The sequence below is a fragment of the Balaenoptera acutorostrata genome, chromosome X (genome assembly GCF_949987535.1).
Source record: "Balaenoptera acutorostrata chromosome X, mBalAcu1.1, whole genome shotgun sequence".
In the NCBI taxonomy this organism is placed as follows: domain Eukaryota; kingdom Metazoa; phylum Chordata; class Mammalia; order Artiodactyla; family Balaenopteridae; genus Balaenoptera; species Balaenoptera acutorostrata.
The window spans coordinates 73,747,793-73,765,760 of record NC_080085.1 but is presented as its reverse complement, the minus strand read 5'-3'; the positions used below and the strand labels follow the sequence as shown (position 1 = coordinate 73,765,760).

At 38.8% G+C, this 17,968-nt stretch overlaps 1 protein-coding gene and 1 pseudogene across 1 annotated transcript in view; one reads left to right on the top strand and one right to left on the bottom strand.

Annotated features, from left to right (window-relative positions):
- POF1B (POF1B actin binding protein) overlaps positions 1-17,968 on the top strand; it is a 94,137-nt gene that overhangs the window by 12,077 nt on the left and 64,092 nt on the right. The window contains 2 exon segments of the mRNA XM_057537658.1: positions 595-669; positions 3,281-3,361. Coding sequence (XP_057393641.1) covers positions 595-669; positions 3,281-3,361 — 156 coding nt within the window.
- On the bottom strand, positions 12,959-13,992 carry LOC103015588 (etoposide-induced protein 2.4 homolog; annotated as a pseudogene).

Sequence of the window (17,968 nt, the reverse complement as noted above, 5' to 3'; positions counted from 1 at the left end):
AATGCCAGCATAATCGATAGAGTGACCATTTTATCTAATCATTATCAAAAATCACACTCTCATCTTTATGGATCATTCTTTAACATCAGAACCTACTCTTTGAAATTAAACTAGAAGCAGATCACACGAAGCAGAATTAAAAATCAGCTTGAAGTAATCTAAGAGCAGTAGTCTTAGTTGAGTTTTCAAAGGTAGTTTCCTATATTGGTTTCAGATTTTTTTACATTTAATGTTTTTGTTTGATAAATTTTAAATCTTGTTAATTGCAGACATACAATAACATTGGGGGATACATCAGCCGAGTTCTCAAAAAAGCAAAAAAAGGGATGCAAACTAAAAGTGCAAGCAGTATGTATTGTTATGAAAGCATTCTAGAAATTATTTTTCATTAGATTACTTGCAATGCTGACAAAGGAATTGGTAATGTGCTCTTTGGAAAGATGGACATCATCTAAGAAAGCACTAAATAACGTTCTTATTTCTGACAAATTGGGTTATTATAAAAATAAAGGAAATAATAATACCTTAGCCTAAGACATTTAAATGACACTGCTCAGTAATAGTTTCTGAACCCCCTTTTGTTTCTATCAACAGGAACTTCATTCTCCAACTCTGAAAATATCTACTTGTGCCCCAAGCACTCTACATATAACCCCAAATACTGAACAGGTAAAATAAGATATGGATTAGATTAGATTATTTTCTTTTTGTGTAAACCTTGCTTGTATGTTTAAGTGATCTTTAGGCCCTCATAAAGCTTTACACATTCACAAAAATTCAGGAACATAAAACTGGAAAGGAGAGCCTTACATATGAAAGTCAGCTCAGCCCATTATAGGAATGTGAAGCAAGTGCTGTGAATTGAGGTTTTCAATTTCATTGTCTACTTAATCTGATTGTTATTGTTTGAGTGCAGTTTATTTTTTGCCAAGGATCTCCCACTGATTATGTATATATATATATATTTTTTTTTAATTTATTTATTTTTATTTATTTATGGCTGTGTTGGGTCTTCGTTTCTGTGCAAGGGCTTTCTCTAGTTGTGGCAAGCGGGGGCCACTCTTCATCATGGTGCACAGGCCTCTCACCATCGCAGCCTCTCCTGTTGCGGAGCACAGGCTCCAGACACGCAGGCTCAGCAATTGTGGCTCACGGGCCCAGCCGCTCCGCGGCATGTGGGATCCTCCCAGACCAGGGCTCGAACCCATGTCCCCTGCACTGGCAGGCAGACTCTCAACCACTGCACCACCAGGGAAGCCCTGATTATGTATATTTTAAGGGTCCTTGATCTGAGCAGAAATGAAGTACCTAGATCTTGGATTGATTGAGGATGTGACTTTGTGAATGATAATACTGTACATTTATATCCAGAGAGAATAACTTACAGGGTCAGAACTAGCCCTTCTCCAAGGTGCATGATTTGAAAGACACACAAGGTCAAGTTCCCTTAACCTTTGTGACCTAATAATCCCACTTTTAAGATTATTTTTGAGTGTACACATATCTCCAAAGGTACCTGTAATAATAATTAAATACCATATTAACAAATATGTGTTTAATGAGCTAGTCCCACATATTAAAAAGTAAATTCTGAGTAAATAAACCATATGACATCCTAAGTTTGTTAGTACACAGGAGGGGAGTATAAAGGCTGCAGGATTTGGAGGATAGGAGGGAGAAAGATACTGTTCTGAGAAAACATGCCTGCCCAGACTGAAGTGTCACGATGTGAACTTGAATAGTGAAGGGCCAAATGGACAAAAGCTGGTCTCTAGACCTGGGGTACAGTGAGGAAAAGGTGATATTATGCAGAACAAGTAAGATTATCAAAGAAAAGTTTGCCTACCATGTCCCAATTCGGCCTGGCCTAGAGCTAGATCAGTTAGAGTCAGGCATTTATTCAGCGAACATTTGCTGAGTGCCAAGTATGTACCAAATATTGCACAAAGATGAATTGGAACCAATCACTACTCCCAAAGAACTCAGACTAACATGGGTCACACACCTAACAAAACATGGGACAGTGGAATAAAGGCTACAACTGAGTTAAAAGTGGAGCCCCACGGGATGGACCACCAAGATAGGATTAGCTCAGAAAAGTAAGTCTACTTAAATCACAGCTGTTCACTACACTCAAATCCAGTCATAAAATTGCATTTACTGTTATTTTTCATAATAAAGGGCTCTAGAATTAAGTTTGCTGTAAATTTTACTTCTGACAAAAAATGTTTATTCTAGAAAATTTGGAAATACAGAAGAACATAAAGAGGAAAAAATAAAATTCACTCATGACCCATTCCCTACCCAGAGATAGTACTCTTAGCATTTTGTTGTGTTTTCTTCCATTCAAATAAAAAATTTAAGATCATACCATATATGCAGTTTTATATCTTCATTCTCACTTAATCTTATATAATATTATGAGCTTTTTAATGTAAATTTGTATTATCAAGATCATTATTTCGATGGCTACATATTTCAGCTTATGAATGATTATTTAATCTTTCCCCTCTCCACAGGAAAATGCTCCTCCTACTGTGCCCTCATCAGCATTATTATTTTAACATTTTCCCAGTTAAAATATGGTATTCTTTTGTTATGTTTATTTGATTCTTAGTTTGTTTGAATAATTTTTGTTGTTTGTTAATCATTTGCTTTTCTTCTTTTCTGCTTTCATACCGTTTGCTCATTTTTCTATTAATGTGAAGATTTTTTTTTTTCTCACCGAGGTATAAAAACTCTCTTTATATTAATGATACCCATTCTTTTTCCATCAAAAATTTACAAATGACTTTGTTCTGGTGTTTTGTCTCCCTTTTAACGTTATTTATGGCTCTTGCCTGCCACCACACTGAAGATTTAAATGTTTAAGTGTACACACACAGTTTTCTCTTTGCGTCTCCTTTCATTTTTTAAATTATAGGATGTCCTTTCCAAACAGAAGATCTGATTAATAAATATTAAGCTATATTTTCTTCTAATCATGTGGGGGCATTTACAATGAAACAAATATTTTGAAACTCTCATCAAACATAGTTTGGAATGTGTGATGAATTACTATGCAATGAGTATAATAGAAATACCTAGCATGGTGCTGAGCCCATAAACACACTCTTTCATGTATGTTTTTGAGACTGAAATTAACCAAAACATAAATTCATATGTCATCATTTATGTAAATGGTCTTTAAAATTTCACTCTGAAAATTGCTCCCTATTATTCTGGCTCCAAGGTCACTAAATAACTATGATTATATGCAGCTTTTATCTTTTCTTCACAGGAACTCCATTCTCCAACAGTGAAAGTCACTACATATCCACAGACCACTATTAGGCAATATGTAGTGCAAAATCCTGAACAGGTAAGCTATATCATGCAAACTCTTGTACCAACCTAGTAATTCCTCAGAAGTTGATAGCTTAAACAAGAAGGGTGAGTCAGCTACTAGATTCCTAAAATCAGATTGTTGGAGTTCTTCCAGTTATAAAGTTACTTTCTGATCATTAATATTAACAAAGTCATCTTTAGCTCCAGACAACCATGTGCCTCAGAGATGCAACAGTTCCAAGTAGCATGGAAATTCTTGGGTTATAAAGTCTTTCTGCTTCTATAGCACCACCCTTTGTGCACTTTGAACCAAAGAAAAAAGGGACAAAGTTCTTTCACAGGCTTCATATAAAACTATCACCTGTTGCATTGGCGGTTGGAGTCTTTAGTCTATTTAGATTTACCATTGAGATATGGGCTAGGAAGAAGAAAATGAAAAGTCAAAAGTTCAAAAGTGTCTCCATGCCTTTGTTTCCTACGGTGTATGAACTTTTGTGCCTAGAAATGAGGTCTTTTGAAAATTACATTATTATATTTTCTACAAAGATATTTAACCTTATATTATACAAACTAGGATATTATTCTCTGACTCATTTTGAGGAGAAAAGAAAAAAAAATTTCCCACAGTAATAAACCTTCCTCAACACACACACACACACACGGCCTTACTTTAGCTGCTGCAACAGGAGGTTCTTCTATGGGGTTATAAGGACAAACGTTTCACAAATAGAAACAGTGTGCCCCGAATAATAATACCACAATTCTTTGCTTTTCTCTTTATTTTATTTTTCTACTACTGCAGGAAACAATTCTCCTCTCTCTCAAAAATAAAATTGATCATTTGCTTCAGCTGTGGAAAACAAAGGGTTAAATTAGGGTAACACACTTGGTACTAGTCTAGTTGAGTGGGAAGTATATATTAATACTATTCTTCTGCTTGTATCTGTCTCCCATCATTCTTCTTTCTTTATTCATTTAAAAATTATTGTCTCATGTTTCTTTAGCTAGAGAGGCTGTTAGTTGTGCACATGTGCGTGTGTGAACCTATGAGCTTACAGGCTCTGTGTTGGAGAGGGTGACTGTTCTGGACATTTCCTTGAGTTTTCATACATCTATGTATAAATCAAGAGAGAATGTGATTATAGTAAAGCAGCTGCTTTCTCCTTTTGCAGAATCAAATGTTTAAGCAACAAATCTGAAAAATGTGTGGGGGGGAAGGGAGACATGAGGAAGGCCTCGGAGATGAGACTGTACCTCTTTCTACAACTTGGCCAATCACTTTATGCTTTCCCCTTTTCCCTCTCACTCTTTTTCTTCCTTTCACAAATAAACTGGGGAATATGCATACTTGAATGCATATGACACTTGACATCCCTGGCTCTCAAAGAATTAGTTCTAGATAGCACTTTTTTTTCATGATGTGAGAAGTGTTGTGTTTGCCTAAGATATATCCATGGAGAGATTTTATATATCGAATCATTTGAATTCCAGCCTTCTTTGCAAGTGATTCTTATGTGACTTTGGATGCATTCTTATTCTTTAGTTAATGAGGAAATGGAAGAATTAATATTTATTGGATATACACTCCATGCTAGGCAATTTACATATTTTATCTCATTTAGTTCTAAAAAAGTGAGAAAACAGCAGCACAGAGAAGTTGTCATTTATTCAGTGATTTTTTTTCCCACAGTTTTAATGGGTTTAATAAGTTTACCCTTTCAGTTCCTATTTGCAGCACCCAATATCCTTTGAAATACCAGACAGACCCATCAGTGGCCAACAGTAAAGTTCAGACCTCCAGAGTTTAAAAGTTCAGGTTCTCTGAGCATTCTGTGTTGTAATGGCACTTGTCCAAAATTGGTACCTCCCTATAGCTGGGGGCACGTTAAATGTACCAGTGAAAAAGGCTTTTTTCCCCTTCAAGGGGAAGGAAGAAAATCACTTCTCAAAACCTAGCAGATCTAGCTGTGAGGTCTTTCCTCCTGTTCCATCTCTTCAGGCTTATTTTCCTTGTAGTGGAGCAAAAGAACAAATGTAACCTGAGTTACAAGAAACAAGACAGTGATGGCTATAAAGGGAGTGACCAGGAGCAGCAGAGCCTCCTTTACTCCCACATCCAATATGTGTACTTCACAGAAAAACAAAAATAACAAGTCCACAAAATACAACAGCTAGAATTACAAAAACCCATTCATCCAAGGGTGGTGGAAGGCAGGAAGGGGAAGTGGGAAGATAAATGGCACAGGGAGAAATTCAAATCAGTCCAGGCATGGGGGCTGGCAAATGCTAGAAAAGAGCAGAAAAACCTGTGGTCCTTTCAGACTCACCGGTGTTTAAAATCCATACTGATGTCTGGAAGATTCTGCCTTATCTGCACCGAAGACAAAAATCCCGATTCCTGAAGATGGCAGAAGAGTAGGACGTGGAGATAACCTTCCACCCCACAAATACAACAGAAATACATCTACATGTGAAACAACTCCTACAGAACACCTGCTGAACGCTGGCACAAGACCTCAGACTTCCCAAAAGGCAAGAAACTCCCCACGTACCTGGGTAGGGCAAAAGAAAAAACAGAGACAAAACAATAGGGATGGGACCTGCACCTCTGGGAGGGAGATGTGAACGAGGAAAGGTTTCCACACATTAGGAAGCCCCTTTGCAGGTGGAGACTGTGGGTGGCAGAGGGGGGGAGCTTTGGAGCCACGGAGAAGAGTGCAGCAACAGGGGTGCAGAGGGCAAAGCAGAGAGATCCCTGCAGAGAGGATCAGTGCCGACCAGGACTCACCAGCCCGAGAGGCTTGTCTGCTCGCCCGCCGGGGTGGGCGGGGGCTGGGAACTGAGACTTGAGCTTCGGAAGTCAGATCCCAGGGAGAGGACTGGGGTTGGCTATGTGAACACAGCCTGAAGGGGGTTAGTGCACCACAGCTAGCCAGGAGGGAGTCTGGCAAAAGTCTGGAGCTGCCAAAGAGGCAAGAGAATTTTTCTTGCCTCTTTGTTTCCTGGTGCACAAGGAGAGGGGATTAAGAGCACTGCTTAAAGGACCTCCAGAGACAGGCACGAGCCACGGCTATCAGCGTGGATCCCAGAGATGGGCATGGGACGCTAAGGCTGCTGCTGCTGCCACCAAGAAACCTGTGTGCAAGCACAGGTCACTACCCACACCTCCCCTCCCAGGAGCCTGTGCAGCCTGCCACTGCCAGGGTCCCGTGATCAAGGGACAACTTCCCCAGGAGAACACACGGTGCACCTCAGGCAGTTGCAATATCACGCTGGCCTCTGCCACCGCACACTCGCCCTGCATTCCCATACCCCTCCCTCCCCCTGCCTGAGTGAGCCAGAGTCCCCAGATCAGCTGCTCCTTTAACCCCATCCTGTCTGAGCGAAGAATAGACGCCCTCAGGTGACCTACATGCAGAGGCAGAGCCAAATCCAAAGCTGAACCCCAGGAGCTGTGCAAACAAAGAAGAGAAAGGGAAAACTCTCCCAGCAGCCTCAGGAGCAGTGAATTAAATCTGCACAATCAATGTGATGTACCCTGCATCTGTGGAATACCTGAATAGATTACGAATCATCACAAATTGAGGAGGTGGACTTTGGGAGCAACGATATGTATATTTTTTTCCCTTTTTCTCTTTTTGTGAGTGTTTATATATATGCTTTTGTGTGTGATGTTGTGTGTATAGCTTTGCTTTTACCATTTGTCTTAGGGTTCTGTCTGCCTGTTTTTGTTTTTCCTTTTTTTAGTATAGTTTTTAGCACTTGTTATCATTGGTGGATCTGTTTTTTGGTTTGGTTGCTCTCTTCTTTCCTTTTTATTTAAAACTTTTTTTAATAATTATTTTTTATTTTAATAACTTTATTTTATTTCATTTATTTTATTTTATTTATTTTATCTTTTTCTTTCTTTCTTTTTTTCTCCCTTTTATTCTGAGCCGTGTGCATAACAGGCTCTTGGTGCTCTGGCCAGTCATCAGGGCTGTGCCTCTGAGGTGGGAGAGCCAAGTTCAGGACACTGGTCCACCAGAGACCATCCAGCTCCACATAATATCAAACAGCGAATATATCCCAGAGATCTCCACCTCAACATAAACACGCAACTCCACTCAATGACCAGCAAGCTACAGTGCTGGACACCCTATGCCAAACAACTAGTAAGGCAGGAAAACAACCTCTCCCATTAGCAGAGAGGCTGCCTAAAAACATAATGTCACAAAGACCCCAAAATGCACCACCAGACGTGGACCTGCCCACCAGAAAGACAAGATCCAGCCTCATCCACCAGAACACAGGCACTAGTCCCCTCCACCAGGAAGCTTACACAACCCACTGAACCAACCTTAGCCACTTATGGCAGACACCAAAAACAACGGGAACTATGAACCTGCAGCCTGTGAAAAGGAGACCCCAAACACAGTAAGTTAAGCAAAATGAGAAGACAGAGAAACACACAGCAGATGACGAAGCAAGGCAAAACCAAACCAGACCAAAAGAAGAGGAAATAGGCAGTCTACCTTAAAAAGAATTCAGAATAATGATAGTAAAGATGATCCAAAATCTTGGAAATAGAATGGAGAAAAAACAAGAAATGTGTAACAAGAACCAAGAAGAACTAAAGAGCAAACAAACAATGATGAACAATGCAATAAATGAAATAAAAAATTCTCTAGAAGGGATCAATAGTAGAATGACGGAGGCAGAAGCAGGGATAAGTGACCCGGAAGATAAAAGAGTGGAAATAAACACTGCAGAGCAGAATAAACAAAAAAGAATGAAAAGAATTGAGTACATTCTCTGAGACCTCTGGGACAACATTAAATGCACCAACATTCGAATTATAGGGTTCCCAGAAGAAGAAGAGAAAAAGAAAGGGACTGAGAAAATATTTGAAGAGATTATAGTTGAAAACTTCCCTAATATGGGAAAGGAAATAGTCAATCAAGTCCAGGAATCACCGAGAGTCCCATGCAGTATTAATTCAAGGAGAAACACGCCAAGACACATATTAATCAAACTATCAAAAACTAAATATAAAGAAACAGTATTAAAAGTAGCAAGGGAAAAACAACAAATAACATACAAGGGAATCCCCATAACGTTAACAGCTGAACTTTCAGCAGAAACTGCAAGCCCAAAGGGAGTGGCAGGACATATTTAAAGTGATGAAAAGGAAAAAACTACAACCACGATTACTCTACCCAGCAAGGATTTCATTCAGATTTTCAGGAGAAATTAAAACCTTTAAAGACAAGCAAAAGCTAAGAGAATTCAGCACCACCAAACAAGCTTTACAACAAATGCTAAAGGAACTTCTCTAGGCAGGAAACACAAGAGAAAGAAAAGATCTACAATAATAATCCCAAAACAATTAAGAAAATGGTTAGGAACATACATATCGATAATTACCTTAACTGTAAATGGATTTAATGCTGTAACCAAAAGGCATAGACTGGCTGAATGGATACAAAAACAAGACCCGTATATATGCTGTGTACAAGAGACCCACTTCAGATCTTAGGAAGCATACAGACTGAAAGTGAGGGGATAGAAAAATATTCCAAGCAAATGGAAATCAAAAGAAAGCTGGAGTAGCAATTCTCATATCAGACAAAATAGACTTTAAAACAAAGACTATTACAAGACAGAAAGAAGGACACTACATAATGATCAAGGGATCAATCCAAGAAGAAGATATAACAATTGTAAATATTTATGTACCCAACATAGGAGCACCTCAATATATAAGGCAAATACTAACAGACGTAAAAGGGGAAATCGACAGTAACACAATTATAGTAGGGGATTTTAACACCCCACTTTCAGCAATGGACAGATCATCCAAAATGAAAATAAATAAGGAAACACAAGCTTTAAATGATACATTAAACAAGATGGGCTTAATTCATATTTATAGGATATTCCATCCAAAAACAACAGAATACATATTTTTCTCAAGTGCTTATGGAACAATCTCCAGGATAGATCATATCTTGGGTCACAGATTTAGCCTTGATAAATTTAAGAAAATTGAAATCGTATCAAGTATGTTTTCTGACCACAACACTATGAGACTAGATATCAGTTACAGAAAAAAATCTGTAAAAAGTACAAACACATGGAGGCTAAACAATACACTACTAAATAACCAAGAGATCACTGAATAAATCAAACAGGAAATCAAAAAATACCTAGAAACAAATGAAAGTGAAAACACGACGACCCAAAACTTATGGGATGTAGCAAATGCATTTATAAGAGGGAAGTTTTTAGCATTACAGTCCTACCTTAAGAAACAAGAAACACCTCAAATAAACAACCTAACCTTACACCTAAAAGAATTACAGAAAGAAGAAGAAAAAAACTCCAAATATAGCAGAAGGAAAGAAATCATAACAGCTGGTTCTTTGAGAAGATAAACAAAATTGATAAACCATTAGCCAGACTCATCAGGAAAAAAAGGGAGAAAACTCAAATCAGTAGAATTAGAAATGAAAAAGGAGAAGTAACAACTGACATTGCAGAAATACAAAGGATCATGAGAGATTACTACAAGCAACTCTATGCCAATAAAATGGACAACCTGGAAGAAATGGACAAATTCTTAGAAAGGTATGACCCTCCATGACTGAACCAGGAAGAAATAGAAAATATGAACAGAGCAATCACAAGTTATGAAATTGAAGCTGTGATGAAAAATCTTCCAATAAGCTAAAGCCCAAGAACAGATGCCTTCACAGGCGAGATCTATCAAATATTTAGAGAAGAGTTAACACCTATCCTTCTCAAACTCTTCCAAAATATAGCAGAGGGAGGAACACTCCCAAACTCATTCTATGAGGCCACCATCACCCTGATACCAAAACCAGACAAAGATGTCACAAAGAAAGGAAACTACAGGCCAATGTCACTGAGGAATATAGATGCAAAAATCCTCAACAAAATACTAGCAAACAGAATCCAACAGCACATTAAAAGGATTATACACCATGATCAAGTGGGGTTTATCCCAGCAATGCAAGGATTTTTAATATATGCCAATCAATCAATGTGATACAGCATATTAACAAATTGAAGGAGAAAAACCATATGATCATCTCAGTAGATGCAGAGAAGGCTTTTGACAAAATTCAACACCCATTTATGATAAAAACCCCTCAGAAAGTAGGCATAGAGTGAACTTTCCTCAACATAATAAAGGCCATATATATGACAAACCCATAGGCCACATCACCCTCAATGGTGAAAAACTGAAACCATTTCCACTAAGATCAGGAACAAGACAAGGTTGCCCATTCTCACCACTATTATTCAACATAGTTTTGGAAGTGTTAGCCACAGCAATCAGAGAAGACAAAGAAATAAAAGGAATCCAAATCAGAAGAGAAGAAGTAAAGCTGTCAACAGTTTGCAGATGACATGATACTATACATAGAGAATCCTAAAGATGCTACCAGAAAAATACTAGAGCTAATCAATGAATTTAGTAAAGTAGCAGGATACAAAATTAATGCACAGAATTCTCTTGCATACCTATATACTAATGATGAAAAATCTGAAAGTGAAATTAAGAAAACACTCCCATTTACCATTGCAACAAAAAGAATAAAATATCTAGGAATAAACCTACCTAAGGAGGCAAAAGACCTGTATGCAGAAAATTATGACACTGATGAAAGAAATTAAAGATGATACAAATAGATGGAGAGATATACCATGTTCTTGGATTGGAAGTATCAACATTGTGAAAATGACTCTACTACCCAAAGCAATCTACAGATTTAATGCAATCCGTATGAAACTACCACTGGCATTTTTCACAGAACTAGAAGAAAAAATTTCACAATTTGTATGGAAACACAAGAGACCCCGAATAGCCAAAGCAATCTTGAGAATGAAAAGTGGAGCTGGGGGAATCAGGCTCCCTGACTTCAGACTATATTACAAAGCTACAGTAATCAAGACAGTATGGTACTGGCACAGAAACAGGAATATAGATCAATGGAACAGAATAGAAAGCCCAGAGATAAACCCACGCACATATGGTCACCTTACCTTTGATAAAGGAGGCAAGAATATACAATGGAGAAAAGACAGCCTCTTCAATAAGTGGTGCTGGGAAAACTGGACAGGTACATGTGAAAGTATGAAATTAGAACACCCCCTAACACCATACACAAAAATAAACTCAAAATGGATTTAAGATCTAAATGTAAGGCCAGACACTATAAAACTATTAGAGGAAAACATAGGCAGAACACTGACATAAATCACAGCAAGATCCTTTTTGACCCACCTCTTAGAGAAATGGAAATAAAAACAAAAATAAACAAATGGGACCTAATGAAACTTAAAAGCTTTTGCACAGCAATGGAAACCACAAACAAGACGAAAAGGCAACTGTCAGAATGGGAGAAAATATTTGGAAATGAAGCAACTGATAAAGCATTACTTTCCAAAATTTACAAGCGGCTCAAGCAGCTCAATATCAAAAAAAACAAACAACCCAATCTAAAAATGGGCAGAAGACCTAAGTAGACATTTCTTCAAGGAAGATATACAGATTGCCAACAAACACATGAAAGAATGCTCAACATCATTAATCATTAGAGAAATGCAAATCAAAACTACAATGAGATATCATCTCACACTGGTCAGAATGGCCATCATCAAAAAATGTAGAAACAATAAATGCTGGAGAGGGTGTGGAGAAAAGGGAACCCTCTTGCACTGTTGATGGGAATGTAAATTGATACAGCCACTATGGAGAACAGTATGGAGGTTCCTTAAAAATCTAAAAATAGAACTACCATACGACCCAGCAATCCCACTACTGGGCATATACCCTGAGGAAACCATAATACAAAAAGGGTCATCTACCACAGTGTTCATTGCAGCTCTGTTTACAATACCCAGGACATGGAAACACCCTAAGTGCCCTTCAAGAAATGAATGGATAAAGATATGGCCCATATATACAATGGAATATTACTCAGCCATAAAAAGCGAAAGTGAGTTATTTTTAGTGAGGTGGATGGACCTAGAGTCTGTCATACAGAGTGAAGTCAGAAAGAGAAAAACAAATACCGTATGCTAACATATATATGGAATAAAAAAAAGAAAAGAAAAATGGTCATGAAGAACCTAGGGGCAAGACAGGAATAAAGACTCAGCACTACTAGAGAATGGACTTGAGGCCATGGGCAGGGGGAATATTAAGCTGGGACAAAGAGAGTGGCATGGACTTATATACACTACCAAATGTAAAATAGATAGGTAGTGGGAAGCAACTGCATAGCATAGGGAGATCAGCTCGGTGCTTTGTGACCTCATAGAGGGGTGGGATAGGGAGGGTGGGAGGGAGGGAGACACAAGAGGGAAGCGATATGGGGATATATGTATATGTATAGCTGATTCACTTTGTTATAAAGCAGAAAATAACACACCACTGTAAAGCAGTTATACTCCAATAAAGATGTTAAATAAAAAATTCCCGATTTCTCAGAAAGAGGGGAATATGCACAGGGCCCTTGGCAGAGTTGGTGTTGCCTTCCCTGGTGGGGGAGGTGAACAAGGAAAAGAGCTGCCATGGCGCCCCTCCAATCCCGCCCATCCCCTCTTGAAGGCAGGTGACTCAGTGGCCTGCAGCAGCTTTCAGTTTGGCAGGACATGGGTAAGGTGAGGGGAACTTTACTGCAGAAGTTGAGCTACTCAGTGCAACTGCAGGTAGACCATCTTGTGGAAGAGTCTGTTGCTTAAGAAAACCACCAAGGAGAAGAGGTGAAATTGGAAAAGGCGCTGATAATGAATAAAGGAAATAGGATAGAAAGGAGGCAGCCACTGTCAATGTAGGAGGACCGCATTGCTGTGAGGAAAGACAAGGGCAAACCAAATGCAATGTAGTAAGGCCAATTCTTTCTATATTTTACAACTGCTGGTGAATTTCAATTCCTTTATTGAACCAATGGTATTTGAAGCAGTATAGTGAGTAGATAAGAGACATGTGCAGGAGACTAACCAGCTGACCAACAAGATGGATCGGGAAGAGACTCATAAACATCCCTTGGAGGAGAAAAAGAGCCTGCAGCAAAAGGTTGAAGAGCATGTCAGCAATTATTTTGTTGAAAGTAGCGAATGGGTGAGCTTTCCTCCCTGATACCTCGAATGCCAGATCAGCTATATCCTGAAACCCGATTGCATTCACAACTTTGCTAAGCACAAACGGGGAGCACCCAAAGAGCACTGAAAATTGACGTGAGGAAGAATTCTAGCCACAACCAAACATCCCCAGGAAGTGATGGTTCACCAATAATTTGGCCCACTGCTGACTGAAGCACAGGAATAAACACTCAATAAAACAAGAGGAGACAACCAGAATATCCCACCATTCCAAGTGCAGCACTGAAAAATTCGACTAACAATATGTGGTTCACTGTCTTGCTTCCTCTCTATACTCTGGGCTCTCCTCTGAGCCAGGACACTGCTTGCACTTCTTCGACACTGCTCCTCTCTCTTCTGTTGACTTCGACCTTCTAACTTTGAGATGGTGCAAATTCCCCAGATGGAGTCTTTGATTCCCCTGGCAAGGTCCTGTAGAAAAGTTTTGACACTGTCCGCCATATCTTCACTGCCCAAACTATCAACTACACAAAGGAGAGAGAAATGTCCCCAAATCTTTCACCATGAAGGACCCGGCAGCTTCGCTGCCACGTCTTTGGCTCCAGGCCCGCCGCAGGCCGGCTCGGCTCCTCCACGCCCCTCCGCGCCCAGCCACCCACTACCACCTATCAGTGAATTTTCACTGAAGCTCTTGCCTATTCAGTGAATTTTTATCGATTGCCCACTATGCACCAAAAATTACCCCAAGAACTGGAGATAGAGCAGTGAACAAAACAAGGTTCCAACCTTCTTGGAACTGAAGTTCTTAATTGGCCCCAAACCATTCGGTTACAAAACAGCAGAGTTGGAACTGAAATCGAACAATGCAGATATGGGAGAGGAACATTTGTGAATTAAGGACGATTGATGATGTAGGTGAATTAGGATCCAGAGACCCACCCACATACCACTCCTCTTCCCCATCCTCGCCAGCTAGAGTGTAATCACAAAAGCAGAGAAATCAGAAGTATGTATGCAAGTACATAACATATTTGTAACACTGAGCCTGCCTCATTATGGTTGTGTTCAACTGCAAAGAAGCAAATAGTTTCTCAGGGAGAAGATGCAGCAGAGGGTTAAAGAAAAATGATCATTTTAACTTTAACATTTTCAGCTTCTAACTCTTTACAGTATTGAGGGATAAAACAAATTTCAATCCCCATGCTTTGTAAACAAAAATAATCTAACTGGTTTTGCAGAGCAGCTTGAAAATCCTGTCCAGATACATTTTATTTATCTAAGTATATGCCTTTTTGTTTGTTCTTTTAAATTCCCTCAGTAGAAGATTCTGGCTAAATTACAATATTTATAATAAGCTGAGGCTCCTAAATGGCAACTTTATCCTCTTTCACCTTCCAGTTTGTCTAATCTTTACTTCTCCCTGTAATTAAACTGATCTCAATCCGCTTCTCTCATGATATCCTTCTAACTCTGTTCAGCCTTTTTATTTTTGGTTGCTCCTGATCTTCCTTATTTTCCATTTATTGTCATTTTAGTCAAGGGATTTATGCATTCTGGTATATAACATGACTCAGAAATGGGGAAATATTTTTATTCCATCAGTAGATATAATCCAAATTATATTAATCATTTTCACTGATTTTCCACTTGCAGAGCTCCTACTTTGGGAAGGGCACTCTACAGCCTTCAAATTGGAAAATAAAAGGAAATAAGACATGGTTCCCAAACCAAAGGAGCTGACAGTTCCTCTCAGGAAGGGGAATAAGATATGTCCACAAACAGCTATGTAAAATATATAGTGAGGTGTATGATAGATGCCATAAGAGAAATCCAGATGAAGTCTTACTGAAGTTCAGAGGCTGGGGATAACACATTTGTTTGGGAAATCAGAGAAGGATTTATTGTGGTATTTAAGGAATTATTACAATGAACATCATTATTGGTACCATTTTACTAATGTGGAAACAAAAGCTTAAATAATTGTGACTTGCTTAGGTCTTCTGACTAAATGTGTCACTCTCTATCTTTTCTGACTGTTATTCTGGGGGTAATTTTGACAAGTTTTGATAACCTGTATTGGATTTGGGGTTAAAAGAAGAAAAATCAAATATGACTTAAGCTTTTCAGTTTGAGATACTGGGAACATGGTAGCCCAATTAAAAGGAGTAAGAAGTAGGGGAGAGGAGAAGCTGGTTTGGGAAAGGGGGAGACTGTGAGATCTGTTTGAACCAGTAGCCTTTGAGACACATGGCAGGGAAGATGCCCAACAGGCAGTTAAAAGGTAACTTGAGGGAGGTCACATTTGTGATAGAGACATAGGAGTTATTCCTCTTAAAGTTATCTTTGTAGCTGTGGGAATGAGTGAGATCACAGGGTTAATGGAAGGGGTTGAGGTTAGAACCTAAAATGCCTACTCTAAAGGAACAGAAGGAAGGAACCACTTTCACAGGTAGAGGAGCAGTCAGAGAGGGATGTGAACACAGACTAACTGAAGCAAATAGAGAAAGGGGGCAGTCAACCATCTCAAAGGGCCAAAGGGCCAAGGAGGATGAGGTTTGAAAATAGAGTTTGACCATTAAGAAAGCAATGGTGATGTTTGAGAGAGCAGTTGTAGTATACATATGGAGGCAAAATCCAGATGCAAAAAGTTAATGGGTGACTGGATCAAGAAGTGGAGGAAATAAGTGAGGATTACTATCCTAAAAAGGATATTGGTCAAAGGAGGAGAGATGGGATAGTAGCACAGAATCTTGGAGATCTGAGAGATTTATATACAGAGGGAAGTAACTAGTAGTAAGGAAAATTTAAGATGCAGCAGAGAAAGGGAAGAAAGGGGACATGATTCTGGAAGAGTCAAGAGTGGATAGGATTCCAGGTACAGACAGAGAAGTGACTTCCAGATAAAAGAGGAGTATGTTATTCCATAATGAGTGGAAGGAGCAGAAACTGAAGAGATTTTTGAGGTGGGGAGGAAAATGGAGGAATCTCATTGGACAGATTATATTGGCTTTCTCAGTAAGTAGAAGGTGAATGAACGAACATGAGCATGGGGCTTTCAGGAAAAAAAAAGATTTGTAACCGTAGTTATAGAGAACTTGGTGAATACAAGTATGACCATGAATGTCCGAGGGCTTCTTAAAGTTGGATAACTTGAATTCGTACTGAGCCACATCAGCAAATCTTTTTTTTTTTTAGCACCTTTATTTATTTATTTATTTATTTATTTATTTAGGCTGTGTTGGGTCTTCGTTTCTGTGCGAGGGCTTCCTCTAGTTGTGGCAAGCGGGGGCCACTCTTCATTGTGGTGTGCAGGCCTCTCACTATCGTGGCCTCTCTTGTTGTGGAGCACAGGCTCCAGACGCGCAGGCTCAGTAGTTGTGGCTCACGGGCCTAGTTGCTCCACGGCATGTGGGATCTTCCCAGACCAGGGCTCGAACCCGTGTCCCCTGCATTAGCAGGCAGATTCTCAACCACTGCGCCACCAGGGAAGCCCAGCAAATGTTTTTTAAAAAATGTTCTCCAACAAGGTTTCATGGCCTGGGAACAGTAAAGTTGATGCTGGGGATTATGTACTTTGTTAGATGTGAGAACTACTCCCAGAGGTTCTAAAAGTAACAGTTAAATTATAAGATCAGCCATCTTTGAAAACACCTGTTAATTTTTAGGGTGGGTCTGGCACCAATTCCAATGTACAGGTAGAAAAATAAAATAAGCTACCAAATAGTGAAACTGTCTAGCAGCTCATTTGTTAGAAATCTAAAACTTTTGATTAATTTTGCTGACCTGTTTTATGCAGAGTGATCTATTCATATTAATATTTGGTTTTACTTTCTTATAGAGTTGGGGAAAATAATAGTTCCCTAAATTTAGAAGTTTTTCTTTCAGTAGATCATTTAAAATAAGTCCAACACACAGTTTAGGGAGAATCAATACTCTTAGCACCTAAGTCCTTTTTCTTCTTAAAAAATAATAATGGTTCAGCATTTAGAGTGAATTTTAGTTAATAGAGAAGAAAATTTCATGCTTTTGTTAAATTTTTTTCCCCTATTAGAAGATGCTTATATCCGTATATGAAAGTTCATATCGTCCCTTCTCATCCAATCATCTGTTCATTCACTATGGGGTATTCAAGATGGATAAAGTCCCTGCCCTCAACAAGCTTACTTTTGTGTATTTTTAAACTCGATATCCTAGAAAAGTTCTAACAAGGTTCTCATAAACTATTTTAAAATCAGTACTGATTTTAAATATTATATTAATGTATTATTCAAAACCAATGCCTTTTATACATTAACATGACAGATTAAAGGTACTTTAACATACATATTTTGCTTGATATAAAGTACCCTGCATTACTATCCCTATGATAAAGGAACTGAGCCTCAGAGAAGGTAAATGACTTACCTAAGTTTCCACAGCATGTAGGTGATAGAGGCAGAACTGAATACAGGTTTTATTAACCCAGAATTTTTTTTCTATTATACCTATTTCCACTAATTTTAGTAGTCAAACCCAATAGATTCGT